We start from the raw sequence: 25,534 nt of genomic DNA, 5'->3' as shown, positions 1-25,534 counted from the left end.
TCACAGGAGAACCTCAGGTGTCAGTCTTCACCTTTTACCTTGTTTGAGGTAGGATTACCTCTTTATCATGCACTGCTGTGTGTGTATGCCAGGCTAGCTATCTGGCGAGCTGCGGGGATTTGTCTGTCTCCCTGCCTTCCAGCTCACTGTAGGATTGCTGAAATTATAGGTGTGTCTCACCATGCTGGCTTTTATGTGTGTTCTGGATACTTAGGTCCTCATCTTGCACACTTTACCCACTGAGCCACCTCCCCAGGCCCCAGAGCATTTTTATAACGATGTCCATGTGACAAGTTTTTACTGTTCAAAAACTTCAGGAGCTTGACCGTTCTCTTTTGTAATATGCAATGATATTCCCGAATCTCCCATGTTATCTGCACATACAAGATGAGCCTGTCCACATGACAAATCACAGTTCGATAAAAGCATTTTCATCTTATACCAGCGAAGCTATAAACCTATCTCAAAACCTGAGGTGCAAATAATAGTTTTGGGGGAAGGTGGGAGGGGAGAGTAGGCTGCCTAAAGAACAGGTCAGATGTAATTCTTTCTCATTTTTCTTGCAAGTCTTTCCAAAAAAGTGCCAAGCCTTAATGAGACACTCCAGCAATCCAACATTCCTTCCTCCCAGAAGTGGGTACAGATTCACACCAGCAGAACAGCAAGAACGCAAGAAATCCCTCTGTCGAGCCTATAAGTGCCTTTTAAGAACTGCCCAGATGCCCTGTTCACATCCCCTGTGTATTCCTTACATTTAAATGGATTCCATTTGGATTCTTGGATTCCATTTGAGGTGTCAGCACTGAATGATGGTTAGCAGACAGAACCACTTTATAAACAGAAAGAAATACCATTTTTAAAAAAGAGTTCACGTGTTAACAAATCCCTCCCTCCCCACTTCTTAAACAAATGTGTCATATGAAGACCATGGCAGCCAAACAGAGAACTGGAAATTTCTAGTTACAGCAAAGACCCCTTCACACTGCAGCCATGCCAGTGGACCAAGGAGATGTCTGACAACAAGATCTTGGTCTATTTAACAGCTTCTGAAGTTTTGACTATTCTGGGTGCAGTCCCTCCTAACAACTCCTAATAATTACACCAAGAGGTAGACTATTCCTCAAATGAAGTGCTGCTCTTTATTTGGCTACATCAGGATACAGCAATATTTAAGCAATATACAGATATGCTATGCTTGCTACCCAACCTCAGTATGACCATCCATCCATTCCTCTAGCAGCATGAACTTAAAGGAAACATAATTTTAGATGCTTAACACATCTCTGAGAAGAACAACTGCCCAAGCGTGATGAAAAAAGATGAACTCAGCTATGTAGCGGACCACAGTCAGACTTTGGCAAAGCCATTAAAAAAGTCAGTACATATCCAACTAGCGTCTGCGAAAATCATGCTTCTGAATGACATTTAATACCGTGTGTATGTGCATGGGCATGAGCGTACGCATCAACAGTGCATGTGTGGGGGTCAGAGGACAACTTGGGGGGTAGGTGCTTTCCTTCCACCCAAAGCAATACATTTTAATGAATATATTTCTTGACCCCATAGAGACTGAAGTCTTTTTTTTCCTTCTCCACCCTGTGGATCCTGGGAATCCAATTCAGGTTGTCAGGCTTCCAACAAGTGACACCTGTGCCAGCAGAGCCATCTGGACAGCCGGTATCTCCCAGAAGTGAGTGTTTCTTTACAACTCCAGTCTGAGAGGTTGGTGTAGGAGGGTCTTCTTTCCATGTGTTGCTTTCATTGGTTAAATAAAGACACTGCCATGGCCTTTGATAGGGCAGCCCCTTAGATAGGTGGAGTAGACAGAACAGAATGCTGGGAGAAAGAAGGCAGGCAGAGAGCCGCCAGCCATGAAACTGCCAGGTCAGACATGTTGAATCTTTCCTGGTAAGCCACGAGCTCATGGTGATACACAGATTATTAGAAATGGGTTGAATCAAGATGTAAGAATTAGTCAAGAAGAGGCTAGATATAATGGGACAGGCCGTGTTTAAATGAATACTGTTTCTGTGTAATTATTTCAGGGTTAAGCTAGTCGGGCAGCAGGAAGCAGCTCCTCTTTCAACTCGAGGTGGAAGAGAATAGACTGTCACAGAGAAATCAGATTCCGGCAGGGTGGTGGTGTGGCGCTCGCCTTTAATCTTAGCACTCGGGAGGCAGAGGCAGGCGGATCTCTGTGAGTTCGAGCACAGCCTGGGCTACAAGAGTGAGTTTCAGGACAGCCTCCAAAGCTACAGAGAAACTCTGTCTTGAAAAAAAAAATAGAAATAGATTCCTCCTGACACTAATGCCTGGTGTGTCAGTGGCAGAGTCTTGTGAGGTGTGCGTGTCACAGCCATCAGGCCTTTTCAGAAGTATTAATTGGTTAAAAAAAAAAAGTTAAGTGAGACTTAAAATCCAAATACAAGTCTTTTAGTTAGACTTAAGATGCTAGATATGAAACTTGCCTAAGTTCCTGGTTAAGTCAGTAATTTAGCTAAAAGCATTAAAATTAAATGAAATCCTCACAGTCTGAGGATGCTACAATAAAGAAATTAAATGGGGACATATCATTGCAGTTGGTATAAACCTCACTGTTTCTAGACAGTCATCCAGCCCCACGTCTCAGGAATATCATACATATTCGTATCTCGATATTATCTCATAAGTAAAATAATTTGCTAAAACAGCAATATTATACGCACATGCATAGAAAAAAACTTTGATTTTATGTGTATGAGTGGTTATGCCTGTGTGTACATTTGTGCATCACTCATGTGCCTGGTGCCCACAGATGCCAGATTGGATTTCCAGGAACTGCGTTACAGATGGTTGAGAGCCACCATGTGGGTGCTGGGAATTAAACCCAGTTCCTCTGGAAGAACAGCCAGTAGTCTTAACCACTGAGCCATCTCTTTAGCCCCAGAAGATTACATTGAAGAGAAGTTCTCACTCTGTAGCTAGGCTAGTTATAAGCTTACTTTATCCCAGGCTGGCCTCAAACTCACGGCAATCCTTTGCCTCTACTTCCCAAGTCTCGGGAATATAATGTGCATACCCTCCTTTGAAGAAGATGCTTAAACATGCCTTCCACCTCTACTGTGTTGTGGGATATTTGTACACTGTGTGAAGATGGATTGCTGTGATTGGTGTAATAAGAAGCTGAACGGCCAATAGCTAGGAGGAGGTAGAGGCAGGATCTTCAGGGAGAGAAAGGAAGAGGAGGAGGAATAGAGGCATGCCGGAGAAGCCAGGAGACATAGAGAGAAAACACATAGTGCAAGATGGAAGAGAAGTAATGCCATGAGATAGAAAGTAGATCTAAACGGGTTAATTTAAGTCATAAGAGCTAGTTAGGAACAAGCCTAAGCTATAGGCTGAGCTTTCATAATTAATAAGTCTTCATGTCAGCATTTGGGAGCTGGCTGGTGGACGGAGAAAGACTCATTACGTACCCACCCTTATTTCCTTCATCCGAGAAATGGATCGCCCATATCTGAGATAGGCACTTGTGTGGTTCAGCAAACCTGCTTGGAAGTTTGAGAGACGCTGTGGCTTCATAACCAGCTGCCATTTCAGCCTCACTCAGAGGACGAGCTCAGGCTAATTTGCCATTATAATCAGAGGGGAATGAAAGCTTTCGAGCTCTAATGTGATCGACTTTTGCTGTCCCTAAAATTATACAACGAAATGACAAAACATTATTGTCAGAAGCAAGAGACAGAAAGCTGAAGGAAGAGACCTCTCCCGAGGCCTGTGCTGGACTATATGAGTGGCTGAAGCTACATCAGCTGCCACGCCAATGGATGGACGACGTGTGCATCTGCTCATGCACTCACGAGATGCTCGGCGGGCTTCCTCGGTGCTGAGGTCCTGTCTTCAGGGAAAATGGTCCTTGCACAACTCATGTTGTCTTTTATCTATATAAGCAAAATACTCAAATGCAGACAGCGGATCTGCATTTTCACAGTGCTTAAAGGGAACAAGACAACAAAACTTCAGAATTACTTTTACCAACCAAACAGCAACGAGTTGTGCGTCTTCACTGCAAATCCCAAACCCTCGTGCTTGGGATTCAGATATTTTTCGCAAGGGATGAAAATACTTGGTTAAGGGCAGCTGAAAGTGTATTGGAGGCCTAACAACTACGTTCGATAAGCTTCGGAGAATTAAAACAATACTTTTTTTTTTTTTTTTGCACGTTAATTAAAGTCAACAAAGGCTCTTCCTCCATCAGGGCTGACAATCACCACCTTTCATTTCAACCGTTTTAATTAACGTACCTGGCAGCTTAGCAGCACTCTACCGATTAACGGAACCACCACTTAACTCCTCGGAAACACCCATGAGATCCCAAATTAAGGTGTAGCCATGGCTGTCATTCCATTATGTGCATAGTGGGTAAATATTTTTATTTTCCCCACCCACAGCCGTCTGTCTGAGGTAAAACAATACACTGGAGTGGTTTGGGCAACAGGATGGATATGGAAAAGGCAGCTGCTATTTCTTTGCTGATATCCCCCTCCCCCCAGCCAGTCTTTCATTCTTTTTTTTTTAAATATTTATTTATTATGTATACAATATTCTGTTTACATGTATGCCTGCAGGCCAGAAGAGGGCACCAGACCTCATTACAGATGGTTGTGAGCCACCATGTGGTTGCTGGGAATTGAACTCAGGACCTTTGGAAGAGCAGGCAATGCTCTTAACCGCTGAGCCATCTCTCCAGCCCCCCAGTCTTTCATTCTTGAGAAAACAAAAGAACAATAAAAAAGAAATCTTCTTTTCCAACAGCTCAACCTTCTCCACCCATCTCCACCATGAGAGATTTCATTTCAAATCTTACCTCGGCCCCAGTATCGGTTCTATTTTCTGTATTCCTGATGCCCAGGTATTTGGACCCTTGCCAGCTCAGGAGAACCTGCTCTGACTGAGACTGGCTAATTCCTAGAGATAGCAAGTGTTGCTCTGGACAGCACACCTCTCACAGATGGCCCTTCATTTTAAAGTCAGCTTCTCTGCCAAGTCACCTCTAGGACGAGCAACCAGACAAAGAGCCAGGCCCTGCACCTTAAGCCCGCAGAAACTTTTCAAAGTAGCCAGGCCTTAGCCTGCTCTCTCTGCCTTGCTTTGCCCCCACACACCACAACAGAGGCGCATGCCCATGTCTCCTCCTTGCTCCTGACCACTCTGAGGCTTCACTGTGAGACCCTGCACAGCATGGAGCCAGCAACTGGAGTAACAGATACCTTTAATTGTTCATCTGTTCTATGTGCATCTGTGTATGCAGGTGTGTGTGTGTTGTGCGTGCGTGCACAACATTGTATGCAGGAGCCTGTGGAGGTCAGAAGAGGGTGTTGGGAATTCTGAACCTAGAGTTGCAGATGATTGTGAGATACCAAACAGGAACTGAGAACTAATCCTAGGTCCTCTGGGAGAGCAGGGAGTGCTCTTGACCACTGAGCCCTCTCTCCAACCTTGGATACTTTCATTTTTAAATTTTATTTTATGTGTGCACGTGTTTTACCTACATGTATGCACATGTACCATGTGCGTGTCTGATGCCTGATCCCCTGGAACCGGAGACAGTCTAATAACACAGCAAGAGCATGAAATTAGAGGAAGCCCATAAACCTCCCAACCAGGATGAGAAAAGAGGAGTCCTGGGGTCTCTCAGCCAGTCTTTAGGGTCCCATTCCCAATGACTAGAAAATAACCCTGCCATCCCCTATCTCTTCATGTGTCTACCACTTCCCAGTAGCACATCAATGGAAAACAAACCTTTACTGTATGAGTCTTTGGGGGAGGGGGAGGATCTTAAGGTACATAATAAGACGTTCATCCTCTGGTTCACAAATACGACCATTTCACAATGCCAAATGCACCCATCCCATCTCCCCAAACCCCCATGTCCTAATTATTTAGTATTGCTCAAAAGCCCAAGCCTAATGTCTCCTCCAAGAGTCAAGGCATCCTCTGGTGTGAGCCTCTGCAGAAATCAGAACAAGGGCACTAGAGACTGCAGTTCTCGGAACTGCCAGGTGATAGGAAAATGCACAACCTCTCCAGGTGACACAGAGTCCTGCAGAGTGGTGCGCACCCTCTCCCCAAGCATCAGTTCCTCCCGAGCAGGACAAAAACGCCTTGTCTATCCTGGCATTCTGTCTGACAGGAGTCACATGGGTACCACAGGGAGGTAACACGCTTGCAGTTATTCTGTTAGCACATGAGAGTAAATGCCACTTAATGTATGGTTTTCAAAACTAAGCTTGGCAAGCTTCCTCAAGATGACTGGATCCATCCGCACTAAAACATTTTCCAGGAGGGAGACTACTCCCAGAAACTGGAGCGAGAACCAGAGGGCATCTTTTGCCCTACAGCCTCACAGCTTGTTTCATGGTTGGAGTTCGCATAGCCTGGCCAACCACAATTTGTCGTAAAACTTGCTGTTTAACTGCCTTCGGAGCCAGGCATGAGGCACACATCGTAAACACCTCATTTGGGAGACAGAGGCAGGAGGATCGTGAATTCTAGGTCACCTTGAACTACATAGAGATCAACCCGCCCCCCCCAACACACACTTGACTTATAGATTAGCACTGGTCTGATACAAATTACAAACCCCCTCTGCCATAAGAATCGGTTTGTCGCACACAGCAAAGGCACCCGTGACTGTGGGCTACATTGCTGCACAGCTCCCCCAGGAGACTACGGTCCTGGCATCACCGCTTTGCAGCTCACCCAAGGCTTCTCCTTTGCACAGCCTTGCTCTCCCCAAATTCTAGGGACACTAGAACTTAGCTTCAAAGAACTCATGCATAGAAATATGTTTGTCTCTTTCAACTTATAAAAAAAAAAAAGTGCGTGTGTGTGTGCACGTGCGCACGCCCCTATCCTTAGCTGAACATCTCCAATACCCTTCCACTTTTGGTAATGTCCTAGTAGTACAGGCCCTACATCAAGGATAGAATTAATGTATTTTCAGAAGGAGAAAATTTTCTTTCAGACCCCAAACCCCTGGGCAAGTTGACATCTCCCTCCTCACCCTAGTGAGTTATTGAAGACTACAGCCTTTTGCTCCTTCAGTTATAGGCTAAAAATATGCATTTACTCTCTTGTGTCAGGATCTACTCAAGGAGAGACACAATGTGAATCTTCTAGAACGTGGATATGCATTGTACCTTCCACCCATGTGCTGTGTATACCAGGAAGTCAATAAAAATGTGTCCACTTGAATTGGCTGCTCCTTCTGTCAATCTCTGCCCACTCATCCAAACGTAGTTGGTAGTGGACCAGTGATTTTCTTTGGTCCATCAAGTCTGAACAGCACAGGGGTAAGCAAGGATACCAATCCAGTGTCACGGTGCTGTGTGTTCATGTTCCCATGCTTGCGCTAGGGGAGATCCCACTATGGAGATAGCTCATCAGTTCCCTTGGAATTGGAGCTACGAATGGTTGTAAGCTAGCTGATGTCAGAGATGGGAACCAACCCTGGGTCCTCTTCAAGAAAAGTGAGTGCTCTTATTAAGCACTGAGCCATTTCTCCAGCCTTGTGTATATATGTGCGTCTGTATACATATGTATCTATTTATATAGGTATATATACATATACATATGTATATGTATATGTATGTGTATATGTATATACACACACACATGTGTGTGTGTACAGGATCTCCTATAGAAGACACACCTGCCTGTACTGTACTTCTCTTCTAGGTAGACACACCTGCTTATACCTTTGACTTTGATGTACTTAGATCCCTTTTGGACTTCCAACCCTCATGTTGTTTTAAGCCACTACGTCTGTCTGTGACAATGTGTTATAACAATAGGAAATAAATGGAGACACTTTGAGAAATTTGTCTGTGTGATTGTTTGGGATGGCCTAGACATTGAACTCAAATCCTTGCCAATGGCAGGCACCTGCTTTACTGGGTTGCTCCTCCACCTCGGAGAAATTTGGTTTAGTCCTTGAGTTTTTATTTTCTCCTGTGTTAAATGTAGATAATGAGAATTATTGCTCGCCATGATGGAAATGTTGACTGAGCATCCTGCCTCTCTCCACCCTACCCACCTTGCAATTGTGCTCATAACACACGTGTTATGAGACACGTGTAATTACTAATTATTATAAAATTCTCTCTCTCTCTCTCTCTCTCTCTCTCTCTCTCTCTCTCTCTCTCTCTCCACTTTCTCCCCGCTCCCTCATGAGGTTTTTTTTTTTCATCAGAATCTTATGTAGCCCTTGAACTCCATAAATATCTGAGAATGACCCTGAACTCCTGATCCTTCTGCTTCTGCCTCCCAGGTGCTGGGATTACAAGCAGGCCCCCCTAATCCTGTCTTAGAATTATCTTTTAAAAGAAATATTTGCAAAGTCTTTTTTTTTCTCTTTTTAACAGCAAAAGAAATCGAAACCAGTGAAATAGGAACCATTAGCACATACTAAAGAAACACTGTTTACACAGGACTTATCACACGCGGATATAAAATGACTTCAGAGCTGGCAAATGCTCTGAATAAGCATGCCAGGAATGCCAAGGTCAAAAAGCCATTATAAACTATACCTTCTTTCTATTAATAATAAGGAGAAGGCATGGCAGATGGGATCTCGTTCTTATCAATGCTGAAAAAAAAAAACACAAGAATGCAGCAAGATTCTACCTGTTAGCAACAGAAGACGGAACAGACTTGAACGGTTTCAAAATATCCTTCACCTGTAGAGCAGGGGGCGCCATAATTAGTCACACCCAGCAGAGGAAGGCATGGAAGAATGTATAGTTTCTTATGTGAATGTAGAGTTCTTTCAAAATGCCTGCAGTTGTTTAAGTAATTTGCAGAATATCATCATGTAGCGAATCACAAATTTATCATTAGAAACCTCTGGGGGAGGGGCGGGCTGAGGAGATGGCTCAGTGGTGACAGAGCTTGCTGTGTAAGCACGGAGACCTGAGCTGGAATCCCTAGAACCCAGATGAAAAGCAAGGCTGTGCATGCCTGGCACCCCAGCATTGGGGTGGGACGGCACAGGAAAGCAGATCCCGGGAGCTCACTAGCCAAGCAATGTCACCAGAATGACAACTTCTGGTTCAGTGATAGTTTCTCAGGGGAGTAAGGTAGAGAGAGAAGACAACCCTCTGGCTTTTGCATGTGCGTGCATGGGTGCAGACACTGACACACTCACAAGCATGCCTCACCAACACACACACACACACACACTAAACCCCCTCTTGATCTATATTTATTGATGTAGAAAATGTTCAAAAGGTACCAAGAAATTCAATAATTCAGCATTAGAACAGACTATATGAAACAGCGCCTTCTGGGATAAAACATATGATCTGGGAAAAAAATCATAATAAATATATTTTGCTAAATATAATTGTGATTTTGCCTGGTTTTAAAAATTAAGTTAATGTACGTTTTTAATTTTAGTTTTATATTTAGTATCTCCCTATAATGAATATGCATATTTGTGTAAAAAGAACACTTCCAGTGAATCCCACTGATAAAATTTACCGTAATCGTCTTTCAGGTGATGAAATGAAAAACCTTTCAAGGAAAACATTTACAGTTATCAAGATGAGGACGAAACTGTTTTGAATCGGAAAGGTTTCCTCAATGACTCTGGGCTCATAGAAATTCAGTTACTACCATTGCCCCTTCTTGCGTACCGCCTAGGGATCAGCCCTAAATTCTTGACAGTGGTAGTGCCGTCCTGTGCACAAGTGTGTAACTGTGCACCCAGGTGTGTTGGGATGACCGGAAACAACAGATACCAGAGAGGATTCCTGTCCCGGCCAAAGGAGTGGGCGTGTGAGAAGGATGGGGAGGAAGACCCAAAGGTTCTGTGTTAAAAATGTCCAATAACAGTGTAGAGAATGACAATGCCATTCCCTGAGAGTGTGGGCATGGGGATATGCAGGTGCAGGCTGAGCCAAATCTACTTAAGTACTACTCTTTAGTTGAAAACAGTAACCATGCTTTACAACTCGTAGCACAGAGAAATAGCCAGAGGCGAGCTCATTGGCTGTAGTTCACAGAAATCAAATGAGTAAGTATTAGAGAGAGTCAAGGTGAGCACACAACCTGTGTGTTCACAGGAAGGACTAGGTATGGCAGAACCCGCTTGAGCAATTTACAATTCCCAAACCGTTCTCATACAAGGTCTTTATCATGGTCACACAGATATTAATATAACTACTGTGCCATCAACTTAAGATCAATGGAGACCCACAAAAGAGGACAGCTTTTGTGGAGCTTAAATGGAGCTTATTCCCAGACATTTTTACTTCATATCATTTTACTTCATATTATATTATTTAGGGTCCTTGTTTACTTGGGAAGTTCTCTTCTACACAGTGCTTTGCTGGTCCACATTGTGTCTGCCAGTATGATCTTTGTTTCCATGCTACATGACTCGGTACCCTGTGTCACTCAACTGACCTTATGATTTTTCTCATACATGTTTATTCGTACCAGGTGCAGAGTGGTCTGAGGTAGACATAGAGAAGGGGCATGCAGCAGCTGCTGACAGAAGGCAGAGAGATGTGGGGTAAGGGGGCAAAATCAATCCATTAAGATGAGGGAACAACCCATTCCCTTCTCAGTGAGGTCTGAAACATACACATATGCTTATTACGGCAGTCAGCTTAAAGAAGCTGCAGAATAGACAAACGCTGAGACATCAAAAGCAAATGCCTTTCCTCCATACATGTACACAGACATACACAAGCCAGAAGATCAGTTCTTAAAAAGTGAGACACAGCTTGACACCGACATAAAAGTCCGTGCAAAGGTGGGACTTGGGCGAAGGCTAAAGAGTAAAGAGTACCCTTCCAGAGGACATAGGTTCAATTCCCAGTACCCACATGGTGGTTTACAGCCATCCATATTTCCAGTTTATTGGTTCTGAATGTGATTTCCATCTTGATTTTATATATAAATACAGATACTGGCTGTATGAAAATCTCTCCCATAGTGTAAAGTTAAAAACAATGTGGAGCCAGATGGTGGTAGTGTATGCCTTTAATCCCAGCACTTGGGAGTCAGAGGCAGGCAGATTCCTATGAGTTCAAGACCAGTGTGGTCTACAGGTGAGTTTCAGGACAGCCAGGGTTACACAGAGAAACCCTGTCTTGAAAAACAGAAAAAACAAACAAACAAACAAAAAAGCAGTTTGGGTGCAATCACCTTAGGAGAGTTGAGAATGGACCTAGCCCCATGATAAGACAGAGCATTGACTGTTTGACTTGCCTGCCCAAGGCATCTGATTGGTCTATAAAAAAGCTGACCAGCCAATAACATGAGAGGAGATGTAGGTGGGACTTAAGGGCAGAGAGAGTAAGTAGGAGGAGGAATTTAGGCTGAGGGGTGGGCAGGAGGAGAAAGAAAAGAGATTCCAAGGAGATGTCAGGGGCCAGACAGACAGACATGAAGGAGAAAAGTAGAACATACAGAATGAAAGAAAGGTAAAAAGCCCTGAGGAGAAACATAGACGTGTAGAAACAGGTTAAATTAAGTTAAAAGAGCTAGTGAGACAAGCCTAAGCTAAGGCCAGGCATTCATAATTAATAATAAGTCTCTGTGTACTTATTTGGGAGCTGGTTGGCAACTCAAAGAAAATGCCAACAACACCTACTTTGTACCAGCCATTATTTTAAGCAGTTTCCATCTGCTGGGTTCCTAAATCAATATGCTCATAACGAAAAGAGTAGCCAAGGAATTAAGTGTGCGTGAAGCTCATCAGAAACCAAAAGTTAGGTAAAACTGGCTGGATCTAGGATCTGGGTGGATATGGATAGTGCACCAAAATGACTTTGATGTCCAGACAGAAAGAAAAGGTTTAATAAAACAATTTCTCAAATGCGGTTTTACATGGTTCATGGCCACGATGATGTGACCTCAATTTTCAGCCATTTCTACACAAAAGGGAAGAGAATTATGGGAACACAAGATGGCTCTCTCCTGCCTCTTGAATTTCTAAAGTCCTCTGACAAGTTTCAAGGCTTTCTCTTCACCTTCTAAAGTGGCTTTCCTGAACACCCCGTGAAACACTCTTTTCAATGTGCTGAACAACTCACAGCTGCCTAAGCAGAGTCAGAGGGAGCAGGTGGCATGACCAAGACAGGATGGCTTTCTCTGCTCAAGCATCCGGCACAGGAGTGAGGAGCAAAGGCCCTCCATCTGAAGGAGTGTTGCCAGAGTGGGACTAAGAGAACTGTCGCCAGGGTTCCCTCATCCAAGGTAGCATGAAGGGTGTTATTTTCCAAGCTTAGATCAAACTTAACATTAAGAACAAAGAACTACTTTTTAAAAGAAAAAAATTAAACATAGCTCTGTAATTATCTCTCAGCCTTTTTTTCTTTTTTTTTTTAGTTTCTTTGTTCAAATGATGCTAAAACTCGTATACCATCTTTTGTATTAAATGGTAATTAGCTATAACTGAATAATTCATTCTGGAAAGTTCCCCTGGCAACATTGTCAGGATTCTATATGTAAGTCAGCTGAAGGTACGCCGGCTTTCTTAACATTAAAAGACTGCATATATACAGCCACTTCACAAGCATTTTATTTTAAATTATCAAAGTCAGAAACAAATTAGTAAATTAATAATTTTAGCAAATTTATAGTATCTGTTCCAAAACTGAATGCTGATGATAAAAATTTCTTTCTCCTTTACATAAATATTTTAGCCCTAAGGAAATGCACTTAAGAAATCAGTTTCCGTGTAAGCAGAAAGGACAAAGTCACCAATGTTCCATGTTTGCGTGTTATTCATTCCTATTTTCACCAGGTCCAAGCTCAGCACATCTTATTATTTATTTGCACTGAGGATTATGTACGTCACTTTGCATCTTTGACCTCGCCGGGATTTCAGAGACACATGGCTTTCACAAATAGAAGGTAAAAACTTTATCATTGTAAATGATAAGTAAAATTCATTTATCTCCCAGCCTTTGCTTATAAAAACCTCAGGATTACAATATTTTACATACTACAAAGTTCTTCTCTAGTCTCAGGAAAATAATTATTTTAGTGCTCATTACAAGGGGTCAAAGGGCACCTTAGACTATAAATCATTTCAGAGGCAACATCTGACTTTTGAAGGAAGGTGTTGAGTACAGGCAAAGTACACGGCACTCGCCTCTCAATAACCTTAGGAGCGAGTTTCCTAGACTGTGTTCTTCTCACTGCTTGCATTTATGAATATTCTCAATTGTACATGTATTTATGTGGCCTTTTCTTTACAATCTTCACTAATATCTGTCACTACAGTGGCTACAGCAATGTGTGTGTGTGTGTGTGCATGTGTGTGTGTGCATGTGTGTATACACATGAAGTACAATTAGATGATCTGAAGAGCTGAATATTTAGAGACTGTTACCAGTGTCTTCAGCCTGTGTGCCAGAAATTTCCATATAAAACTACCCTTTGACTGAACATTTGCTAAATATAGTTGTTTAAGGAGACACAGTTTTAACAAAATCAAGTTACTCTCTTTAACTTTCAGTCATACAAAATGTATATTCCCAGCTGTAGGAAAGGAGAAACCAAACAAGTTAACAGAGCTAAGAGATATAAATTGTATATCTCTGCTATCTAAACATGGGGAAAATTCCTCACGACAATCTTAGTTAGGCCACTGACACCCTGCAAAGTGGTTCTGAAGCATCCATAGGTTCTGCCCTCTGCACTGAAGAGAAGTTTACCACCTTCCAGTCTTCATGCCTGTAGATCCCTCACCTGTCAGTCATAAGCTGCCAGTCAAACTGTACAGACGGTTGCCATGGCAAAGGCAGAAGGGAAGGAATAAGAGAAGGAAAGAAGAAAAGTGCAGAAGCAGAGACATGTGAAGATGATTGCAAAAAAAGAGAGAGATACTCTGGGTGTGGGCATGCTCCTGTAAACACCAGCACTAGGGAGGCTGAGGGGGGGAAGGACCATGAGTGTGACATGCTCCTGTAAATGCCAGCACCAGGGAGATTGAGCGGGGAGGGCCATGACCAGCATGGGTTACATAATGACACCTTGCCTCAACCAACAAAAACAGAACTAAGAGAGAGGAGGGAAGTAGGGAAGAGAGGAGAAATGGAGGAGTCAGAAGCTCTCCAAGTCCTCAGGGACGGGACAACAGCTGGACAGAAGCACCTCCCTGCAATTCCTTCCGGGAACTGAGATGTACAGACGGCGATCTCTCTGTGCATTTTCTACTCAGTCTTTGAAAGAGCCCCGTTAGCTGCTCACTATTCAACCCCCAGCCCCTTTATAATTGCCACTGAGACCAGCCAAGCGGGAGATGCTTGGCTCAGGGTCAGGTCTTCGGTGAAGGAAAGGGTCCCTACCAGCGTTTGTTACGACTCCTATTTCTAAGATGGCTAGATGAGGCAGAGAAGCAGAATCAAAGACCAGCCTTCTGTACACAGACTTCAGAGAAGTGGGGCTTCTCATAGTCAGTATGCCCAAACCACCCGAGCGTCAACCCCGACTCTGTATCAGGGCCTTCCAGTCCACTCCATCTTGGTGCACAGCACTGTCATTCTCCATGTGACACCCAGAATTATGCCCACATCCCACTCCTTCCTTCCTCTTCAATGAGCCAACAAAAGTTGCTATGCATTTAGACTCAAAATTGTGGGACGGCTAACCTCTTGCCTCTGGGTCTTGTTTTGTTTTGAGACAGGGCGTCTGTCTTTTTATAGCCCTGGCTGGTCTGGAACTCACTGTGTAGATCAGGCTAGCCTCAAACTTGCAATGATTCGTCTACCTCTGACTTCCGAATGCTGGTAGTAAAGGTGTGTACCAACATGCCTGACCCTCTCAACTCCATGCCACATGTGGCTCATCCTAAGCCTACATTCAAATAATCACCTTGCAGAGATGTTTCCTCCGAGCTGCATTTCAAGCTCACAAACTCCAGAATGTTCTGTCTATTGCTTTATTCTTGGGACTGACCTAAGGTCAAGGCCGTCAATCAACATACTTATTTTTATTTATATTTATAGTATAGTATATATGTTTATATTTATTTATTGCTGTTTTCCCACGTCCCCACCTGAAACATCCTGGGAATGTCAAAAGAACTTGTTGACTAATTCAACAAATAAATAAAGACTCTCTGTTGGAAGGAGAGCCATTTGTTTGTTTCCTGGCTGCCTGTCAGCTCCAAAATAATTACACAGAAACTATATTATCTAAAACACTACTTGGCCCATTAGCTCTAGATTCTTATGGGCTAACACTTATATCTTAATTTAACCCATTTATAGTAATCTTTGTATCACCATGTGGCTGTGGCTTACCAGATAAAGTTCCTAGCATCTGTCTCCAGCAGGGCTACATGGCTTCTCCCCAACTCTGCCTCTTTTCTCCCAGCATTCAGTTTAGTTTTCCCCACCTAGTTCTACTCTTTTGCCCTATCACAAGCTAAAAGACAAAGTTTAGCCACATTTATTTTCCCGAATGGGCTTTGCTTGCTGGTGGCAGCTCCATGGCTTCTCTCTGACTCTGCCTTCTTCCTCCCAGCATTCAGTTTAGTCTTTTCTGCCTAGCTAAGTTCTGCCTTGCTGTAGGTCAAAGCAGTTTCTTTATTAATCAATGGTAATCATAGCATACATACGGAAATCCCACATCAACTCTCTTCATAACAAATAAGTTTAACCACAGAAATTCTGACCTTTCTCCTATATCACCCTTGGTTTCTTGGTTTCATTTATTTGACTCTACAAAAATACAGAATAAAGCTGATTAGAACCATAAATTTGTCTATGGAAAACAGCCTTCCCTTTGTCTCAGTCACACAGAAAAAACTTACAAGATATAGGATAAGATAGCACTCAGTTTTAGAACATGTACCACAAATAAGTGTTTGATTTGATATTATGGCATTTTTAATTACCTGTGATAGAAAGATTTATTTAGTTTTTAAAGGGACTATTATTTTTTGGGGGTGTAAATATGGATTCATGTTAAGTCTCTCTATAGGAATTTAATCTCTAAGTGGTTTCATGATGTAAGGAAAATAAGAACTGGAATAAAGCCAAGTGTGTATTAATATGACGTGAACTCTGGGGATGACATCTGCTAAAATTTGAATTGTATTTTTTTGTACCAAAAGAGTAACTTCTTCCACAGAGGTTAAGTAGGTGCATTGTTAGAGCCACACCTTGAAGATGATAACTCACCAGAGATGGACTTTGATGACCGGAACTATTCTAACTGCTCAAAGAATAAAGCAGGACTTACAGACCATAGCCACATAGCCAATGTCCTTCCCAAGATCTGTTCTCCAGTGGTGCCTGTATCCCATCCAAGTTTAAAGTCTTGGCACCATTTCACTATCTTGTAGTTAAGGTCAAGGCTCTGGCTCCCCCATTCTTTCTCCGCCTCTGTTCTCAGGCAGTGACTTGACTTCCTACAAACATTTCTTTCTCTCTCAGCTCAATGTCAGGATGATCTTTCAATGCTTGTTCCTACAACCTTCATTTTCCTGCATTTTGTACTTATATTTTTTAGCCCCTTCTCTAAATTCAAGCAAATTATCAGTAACTTCTTTGCCTTCAATCTTGATGTAACAGCCAGATTCAAGTCAAGACGCATCGTTCCTTCTGTCTAGAATGAAACGGTTCCCAAGACCCTTTTGTATTTGAGTATTTAATTTGCCAAATGTTGAATAAGAACTTGAAAGCCTTGACCTTAACTGACCATTCATAGACAGAAATGACCGTGACTTCCTGCATTAACTGAAGGTGCTATTTATATCTTCCAGTGGCTCATGAATTAAAGATCCGGGTGGACGGGAATTTGGTCACCATCAAGTCAAAGACAGCCACCACACAGCAAATGACCTGGCTGTGGGCCGAACACCCTGTAATAGTCAACACAGATCAATATTATGTCTGTTGTTCACTGCCAGTGCCAGGAGGGGCAGGCAGAGCGGAGTTAGACGGCACGCCTGGGACACGTGAGAACTTGGATGAGGAACTGACAAACCCAAACCAGTTTCATACAGAATAAAAGTAAGATTCCTCTCACATCGTTTATCAAGGCAGCTGTTCACATAGCCAAGTTCTAGGCTCATTGAGAAACATACTAAGGAGATGTAGTTCAGTAGTGAAGCGTGAGTCTGACGCAACCCCCCAGGATCCCCGTTTTCCCCCAAGACCCTCTCAGATCAGTGACTGAGATCTTTGAGACTTAAAACAAACAAACAACAACAAAAGTAAGTTAAAAAAAAATGACACAACACCTTTCAAATGAGCCCTGGGCATCCTTTACATGAAGACGGCTTTCTATTTCTCTAGAAATCTCATATCCCCTCAAAATAAAAGACTGGGGTGACCAACGCAGAAAAGAACCTGCCCAAAAATTATGGTCTGGCTTTAAAAATTCAGGAATGTCAAAAATGCTTATCTCTCTTTAAATTTGAAGTTGCGAAACTGTTTACACAATATACCAAAGCTGCTTCCCCTCCCCCCCAAAAAATGCTTCCTTAAGAATAGTAACAAGAACTCTAAACTGGGTTTCTTTCTGATCTTAAGTCCATTCACTGAAGATTTCAAAGCACTTTCTACAGTACTTGGTTTTGTACGCTTATAAACGTGGAGGCTTAACTAAGAATCCTTGGTGGTGCCATAGGGATTTAAGTTAAAGCTGGGATCAGAGAATGTTCATACAGAACGCCAAGGTTCCCCCGGAAACAGCTATAGGAACGTCCCTTTGGATACTGTTTAACCGGTCCTTGTATAGAAAAGGGCTTGACCTTCATTTGTGGCTGTATCCATTTTAACATTGGTCCTGTATGTGCCTCATGCTCATCTCTGAGGAGGTCCTGGGACAAAAGGTTACATCCTGAGATGAAGGTGTTCGAATGTATTGATGGAGACCCTCACCATGATCTAACTGGCACAATAGGCATTCCTGCTGTAGGTAAAGTTAGGAATATAAAGCATCAAGAAGGCCATGGCTAACTTCCTAATCGTGGCACAGGGAACAGATCTGGGGAGGAAATGACATTCGAGCTGGTGCTGAAAGGAGATTAGCAGTCATTAGGGCTAAGGGTGGGACGTAGCTGAAATAGTTACTTGAAACTGGCTTTCACATCACAATAAACAGCTAGAGTAGTCCCTTGGAGAGAAAATTACACAGGCCCCTAAATAACTTCAATATGAGACTACCTTGTAGTATTAACAATTAAACCACAGTATCAGGGGAAAAGACTACAAAGTTGAGAGCTGTAGGACATATGAAGTATTTTAGGATAAAAATTAATCTAAAAGACACTCTGTAGGCAGACAGTATTCTGATTCCATTTTGTTATGGTTGTTTTGCTTTTGTTTTTTGAAACAGGGTTTCTCTCTGTTGCCCAGGTTATCCTGGAACCTGCTCTGTAGACCAGGCAGGCCTTGAACTCACAGAGATCTGCCTGTTCCTGCCTCCCAAGCACTGGGACTAAAGGCGTGTGCCACCACCACTCGCCCTGAAAGCTCAATATACAGAACCGAGGACAGGGAGTCTCTGCTTTCTTCGACAGATCAGCAACAGTGGGAAGTCACGGGTTTCAGTGTCCAGTGGAAGAACCTGGGCTTCATCAGTTCACGCTTCTTGGGCCACTTAAGAGGTTGGCTGCTCATTTCTGTGACTCAGTTTCATTTTCTTCCAAATAACGATGCTATTTTGCTGTTGTTGTACTGAGCTCAGATGTGGTGAGAACAAAATTGTAATTGTGCGGGTGACGTTAAATCATACAGAAGGGTTGGAGCCTCCTGTGAGATCTCTGAGATCTAAGGGCTTCGTGTGGCTTGTATGTTCTACAGTACATCACATAGAAAAATGCCTATTTCTTTTTACAATTTTAAGTTGTGGAATTGTTTATATAATATACTAACTGCTGCTTTTATTTTTATTTTCTGAAAAGCTCCTTCAAGAACAGTAATAGGAACTCTGAGCTGGTTTACTGTGTTAAGTTAGAACACAGGGGGCCTCCTGGGATAAAACCCAACATTAGCCATCTCTAACTAATGGTTCCTCCCACCACTGGATAGATAACATCAAAGTGCTCCAAACTCCAAGTGCAAAGAGGGCATTCCAAAAACCCTCTCTTGAATGGTGAATGGTCACCCATTCATGACCACATCGCAACAGGAGAATCCTGTGACCCGCCAAATTCTAACCAAGTATAACTAATCAGAAGCAAGAACTCTTAGGCTTCTGCTTCCAGCCATTTCTTGATCCTTGACATGAAGTAATATCTTATTTATTCAGTTATTTTGAGACAAAGATTCTCTGTGTAGCCTTGGCTGTTACGGAACTTGCTCTGTAGACAAGGCTGGTCTCAAACTCAAGAGATCCACCTGCCTCTGCCTCCCAAGTGCTGGGATTAGAGGCGTGCGCAAACACTGTCTGGCTATAATGTTTTATTTTTAGAAAGACCCAAGGATGATGTTTGTCCTGAGAATGTGCGTCGCTAGTCACCATTCTAAAAACAGTCCTGTGGGTTTGAAGAAGCTGACTTCAACAGGCTGGAAAGAAGCTTGAACATTGAATGTTCCTTATCTTATGCAGTGGTATCTGACAACTGCCCAGATGTGAGATACTGGAAGCTGTTTACACATCTTGCAGGTGACTTAAAGATGCAGGTATCCTCTTTGTATAAAGTAGAAAGATCACTATGGCTAATAATTTGTATGTCTCAGCAGAACTGAAAGCTTTATCCAAATGTTAGACCCTTTGCAAGATAACATCAAATCCTGCTTAAGTTGGGTGGTGGTGGCACATGCCTTTAATCCCTGCACTTGGGAGGCAGAGGCAGGTAATCTCTATGTCTACAAGAGTGAGTTCCAGGACAGTTAGGACTGCTACACAGAGAAACCCTGTCTCAAAAAAGCAAATAAAACAACAACAACCAGCTTAAAAAATTAGTGAACTCAATTCTAAGATACACATACAACTTTCTATTTTTTCGGTCTTGTAGATTCCTGTTTATTCTGTCAAAAGGAACTTTTCTTACATCAGGGAGGTCCAGACACATTCTGCTTAATGACCCTTTGCCAGGATCTAGCTGTGCCCTGCAGGTAATGATACACCTGTGGAGAGGAAGGCACAGATGGACATCTCTAAGATATTCTGTCCATGTAAAATGAAGCTCAAAAGGAACTCCTGGGATGATTTCATTCCCAGTTTCATAACCATAAAGATCATCTCCAGAAACTCCCACCACATCTTCAGCAACCTAAATATAAACCTGATCTCTTTAACCATGCATCCTAACTCACTATTTTGAGATACGATAGACAATACAATTCCAAAGTTTGAATACAGCTTTAGCGTAATTTTTCCGTCCCACCCAGCAAGAAAATGTGTGGAATAGTAGAATAATTACAGGTGTATATAGAAATGCGAAGAAACACTTTAAAAGTAAAGGCTGTGGTATTTCTTTTAAAGGATTTATTTTTGTGTATGAGTGTTTTGCTTGTACTTGTGATATATGTGATCATGTGTGCAGTGCCCAAGGTGGTCAGAAGGATCCAAGGAGGGCATTGGATCTTCTGGAACTGGAGTTACAGATGGTTGTGAGCTGTCTTGTGGGTGCTGGGAACCGAACCCGAGTCCTCTGCCAGAGCCAGTAGTGTTCCCAACTGCTGAGCCATCCCTCTAGCAGCAAGCCACGGGATTTTTAATGCTTTTGTAATTTTAAGAAAGCATATTTTTGTTATTGAGACTTGTTCACTCGTTCTAAAGACAAACCTTTTACCTGAAATCAATATTTGATCACCTCAGGTCTTATTTTGCCATTTCTGTCAGCAGAGTTTGGCCTTTGAGCAGCAGGCTTCGGAAAGGAGACGGCTTTGGTTTTGTCAGTTGGTTTGGACTTTGCTCTGTACTGAGATTCCTTTGTCAGTACGTCAAATACTAAACTATGATTTGGTTCCTTTCAAACACAGGCATTAGCTATGTTAAGCCTTGGATTTGAAGTAGGAATCAAATAACTCTGCCCATGTTGGGAAACCTTCTTTGGCCTCTTTGGCACGCACGAAATAGACATCGCTTTCAGACACCTGGTCATGCTGTATCCAATGGAGTTTTAAGCAAGAGCATTTTATGCAAGAAGCACCTCTTTTTTTTTTTTAAGGTAGACAACCTGACAGTAGAACATATTTTCAAAGTGTCACAAGGAAGCAGACTCAGACCTAGTCTGAGTGAGTCCTCCTCTCTATATTCTCCCTAGCATGTTGGCTTCTTTCTTGGAACTTCCTGCGTCCTGTTCAAATACTTGGTGAGACTCCGTGGCTTTCCACGAGGACACCCAACAACAAAAACAGTTTCATCCTTAATCCAGAAGTGGCTAGATGTTTCCAGGTCTGTGTTTGCAGGGTGAGAAGGAAGTCATTGGGAGCAGAAGGGTACCCGAGCAGGCCTGAGGGTGGGTGGTGGTAATAAAGCTTCTTGTCTAGGAGACTTAGACAGAAAGGCACACACCAGTTTCTACAGCGTTCTTCAAACTTGGCCAAGGAAAGCTTTTAGCTAGACCAACTCACAAAAATCCCCCAAGCTAAGATCAGTATACACCCTGAAACGGGGGCCACGAGGCCATGTTTATTTATCACAGAGTTCTGGTTGAGTAGAGCCAGTGCCCAAGGGGATCCTCTTTGGGGAAGACCCACCAGGGCAGGTACAGGCTTCGATGAGAGCATGGCCAGATTCCAGTATCTTCCTGCAACCTAAGTAGTCTGAACAGGGCAGAGGTACCTCTCCGTCTTCTTCTCTCTTCCTGCCACCGTCGCTTTTAGAAACCACAAGACAGAAACAACACAACATTTCCCGGTATCCCCTAAAGGACAGAGTTCTGTCTGACTGAAACCACCAAATCTTCTATAGCAGACACAGAATTCACTCTGCATTAAAGCAAATGAGCACACAGTAGCATCTGCTAAAGATTCCTTGTAGCAATGTGGCCCGAGAACAACCAAAATAAACAAATAAATAAATGGAAATGGAAAGGCCTCCCGATTTCACCACCCAGAGAGTGGAATGCTTACCGTCGTCCTCCACCGTGAAATGGAACAGATCACTTGTGGCATTCGCTCTCTCTCTCAAGACATAGCATATTTTCAGGTCATCAATGTCAGCTAAAAAGCAATCAAAGGGCAAGGTGATTAATTGCGGTATCAAAACAGATAGCTTGTGCTTACAATAAATCCTATTGGCTATTGAGTTTCTGAAACCATGTTTAGATCCCCTTTTAGGGGGAACGATGCTTTACTTCTCTATCTCCACACCCTAATACCAGCTGTCCTGTAGAAATATGATCCTGCACACAGAGAAACAGAGGGCCAGGCTTAGACTGTAATAATAGCAAGGTGGTGTCCCTTCCCACCAAAGGAGTGGCTCTCTAAATGCGGCATGCCAGGCTCCATGACAGGTGGGAAGGAAGATATTTTGAGGCATGGCAGATTTCCTGGGCCTCTTGAAATTGCATGCTTTGCCTCCTTTGCAGAGTGAGTTTTACAGGAAGCCAAAGGAAGGAACAGAGGTTTTCTCCCCCGGGGTAGTGATTTTTCTTAGCTGCTATGGTGCAGTAGATAGCTGTAAAGCTTTCAGGCATTGCAGAGGCTTTAGCGCCCCAGAATGGCCCCTTTCACTGCTTCCAAGTCCACCAAACTCGTGTGCATAGATCTGTTGACATCACTAACACACAGTCTTAAAACTTCATCCATTTTACCACCTCCTCTTTCTAATGATCACACACACACACACACACACACACACACACACACACACACACACACTTTAATGAAACAAATATCATTCTGTCCTGTGATACTTAAAACATATCTGTCTTGGAGCTGGGCCAGTAAGTGAGCTTCTAAGGTTACACGACATGAGAATGTAGCTAGAAACACCATCAACCAGGTATGTAGTATTTATCTGTCTCCTGTGTGTTTGTGACTTTTCTAATTTCTCTTTTTTTAATATTTATTTATTTATTTATTATGTGTACAATATTGTGTCTGTGTGTATGCCTGCAGGCCAGAAGAGGGCACCAGACCCCATTACAGATGGTTGTGAGCCACCATGTGGTTGCTGGGAATTGAACTCAGGACCTTTGGAAGAGCAGGCAATGCTCTTAACCTCTGAGCCATCTCTCCAGCCCGACTTTTCTAATTTCTAAAAGCTCCGTGAGGTTTGTGCCATGGAGCTCGCAGGGGTAATAAACAAAACGCCAATATGAGAAAGCTGTCTGGAGTGAGCAGAGTGCTTAGAGTGAGCGCGTTCTGCCAAAGATTTCTGAATCTCTCCTTAGGAGGTCTGACATGCGAACTCGATCCTGCCTAAGAAACGCTCCTGGCAATGGGAAAGTCTGCTTTTTAGTCCATAGGACCAAGTCCAAATGTACTGAACCCCCCCTGTAGGACTTTATCTTTAGCCCTGCCACAGTGGCCTATACCCTTTACTGAGTGTTTAAATCCATCTGCACAGATTTCTTTCCTAGAAAATTAAAGTCTGAAGGTTCCCCCCCCCATTTTTACATGTCGCAGTTCTCTATTGAAGGTCTTACAGTCAGCAAATGCTCTTATGAGTCGTAACTTGAAATGAAAGAGCTAGGTGGCCTCACCCACTCATCCACGTCTCCACCTTAACCTGGAGCTAGCCTCTGTGAGACTCAAAGGCACAGTCCCTGCACAGCCTCACATAGCTCCTGCACAGCCCCTGCACCCCCTTGCAAGTCCCTGATCAGTCCCAGCACCACCCTGCACAGCCCCTGCACAGCCCCTGCACCACCCCTGCAAGCCCTGCACAGCCCTTGCACAGTCCCTGCACAGTCCCTGTACAACCCCTGCACAGTCCTGCACCACCCCTGCACAGTCCTGCACCACCCCTGCACAGCCTCTGCTAACACTGCACAGCCCTTGCACCACCCCTGCACAGCCCCTGCACAGCCTCTGCCAGCACTGCACAGCCCCAGCACCACCCCTGCACCACCCCTGCACAGTCCTGCACAGCCCTGCACAGTCCCTGCACCACCACCACTGCACAGCCCCTGCACAGTCCCTGCAAGCCCCTGCACAGCCCTGCACAGCCCCTGCATCACCCCTGCACCCTCATGTACAACCCCTGCACGACCCCTGCACCACCCCTGCACCCTCATGTACAACCCCTGCACGACCCCTGCACCACCCCTGCACCCCCTTGTACAACCTCTGTACCCCCTTCACAGTCCTGTACCACTGCCACTGTACAGCCCTGCACAGCCCTTCTTTGACCTGTTTACCTGCTCAAGTAAGCCGTGATGAGCATCCTGCTGACCATACATCCCTATAGTACCAGCCATGACCTGCAGCCATGAGGAAAAACTCGGTTCTAAACTTCTCATCTCCTCTTACATTTTATACGAAAATCTAAATGTACTACTTGGCAATTAAAATAATAATAGTAATAATCATAATCAAAATGACAATCACTGATGATGATCATGATAGGGGACTGGAGAGATGGCTCAGCTGCCCTTGCTAAGGACCATTGTTCAGTTCGCAGCATCCACAGCCATCTTAATTCCAGTTACAGATGCTCTACTGACCACTGCTGGCCTCCTTGGGCGCTGCATGCACGTGGGTGACATACATGCAGGCAAAACACAGACACGTAAAAATAAGTCTAAACAGAAGTTTTTAACTGATTAAGACATGAAGCTCAGGGTCTGGAGAGATGGCTCAGCAGTGGAGAGCACTGGCTGCTCTTGCAGAGGACCCCGGAATTATTCCAGGCAACCACAGAGTGACTCTTAGCCTCTGGGGACCCCTGTTCCAGAGGAGCTGATGGCCACTTCTGATCGCCACAGGGACCAGGCACACACACAGCAAACAGACACACATGCAGGCAAAACATTCATCCAATAAAAACAAAATAAAGATACAAGTTAAAAAAAAATCTCTATTATACATCATGTGTCAAAGTTTTCTTTAAAAAACACAGCATTAGGAGAGAATGCCACCGAAATTTTGACCACTTCAAAGCTTATCACTTTCCCTCCAACTTTGGGAGGCCCTCGGTGACAATGCTGTCATTGCACAGGTACGTCTCAAAAACATTAATGAATTGCACATGTGCACAAACAGTACCTTCCTTAAGTAAAAAGAACACAATAATTAAGACAGCTAGACTGTGACAACAGTCATCTAAAAATTAGACTTTCTTCTAATTGCTCTATTTGATACATTTATTTCATTGATCTATACAACCGTTCCAAAGTTTCTATTTTAATCAAAAGTCCTTGGTAATGACAGCTGGTACAAATAGAGGAGGCCTTCATGCCTCTTAGGCCTGGAAATGATTAACAAATTATCCAACCAAAAGATCAGTATGTGTTCATTATTTATTTGTTTTTATCTTATGTACACGAGTGCTTTGCCTACACACAGCAGGAAACACTGTCCGCTTGCCTGGCACCCAAAGAGGCCATAAGAGGGCATCAGATCTGCTGAAACTGGACCTACAGGGAGTTGTTAGCGGCAATGTGGGTGCTGGGGACCGA

At 43.4% G+C, this 25,534-nt stretch overlaps 1 protein-coding gene across 1 annotated transcript in view; it reads right to left on the bottom strand.

The window, feature by feature from the left end:
- Frem2 (FRAS1 related extracellular matrix 2) overlaps positions 1–25,534 on the bottom strand; it is a 139,223-nt gene that overhangs the window by 106,089 nt on the left and 7,600 nt on the right. The window contains exon 2 of the mRNA XM_087899508.1: positions 22,041–22,130. Coding sequence (XP_087755634.1) covers positions 22,041–22,130 — 90 coding nt within the window. The remainder of the gene's footprint in view (positions 1–22,040; positions 22,131–25,534) is intronic.

Source organism: Myodes glareolus, chromosome 20, assembly GCF_982192425.1.
Source record: "Myodes glareolus chromosome 20, mMyoGla1.1, whole genome shotgun sequence".
Lineage (NCBI taxonomy): Eukaryota > Metazoa > Chordata > Mammalia > Rodentia > Cricetidae > Myodes > Myodes glareolus.
Note: the sequence above shows the minus strand (reverse complement) of the source record. Positions and strands in the feature narration are given on the sequence as shown.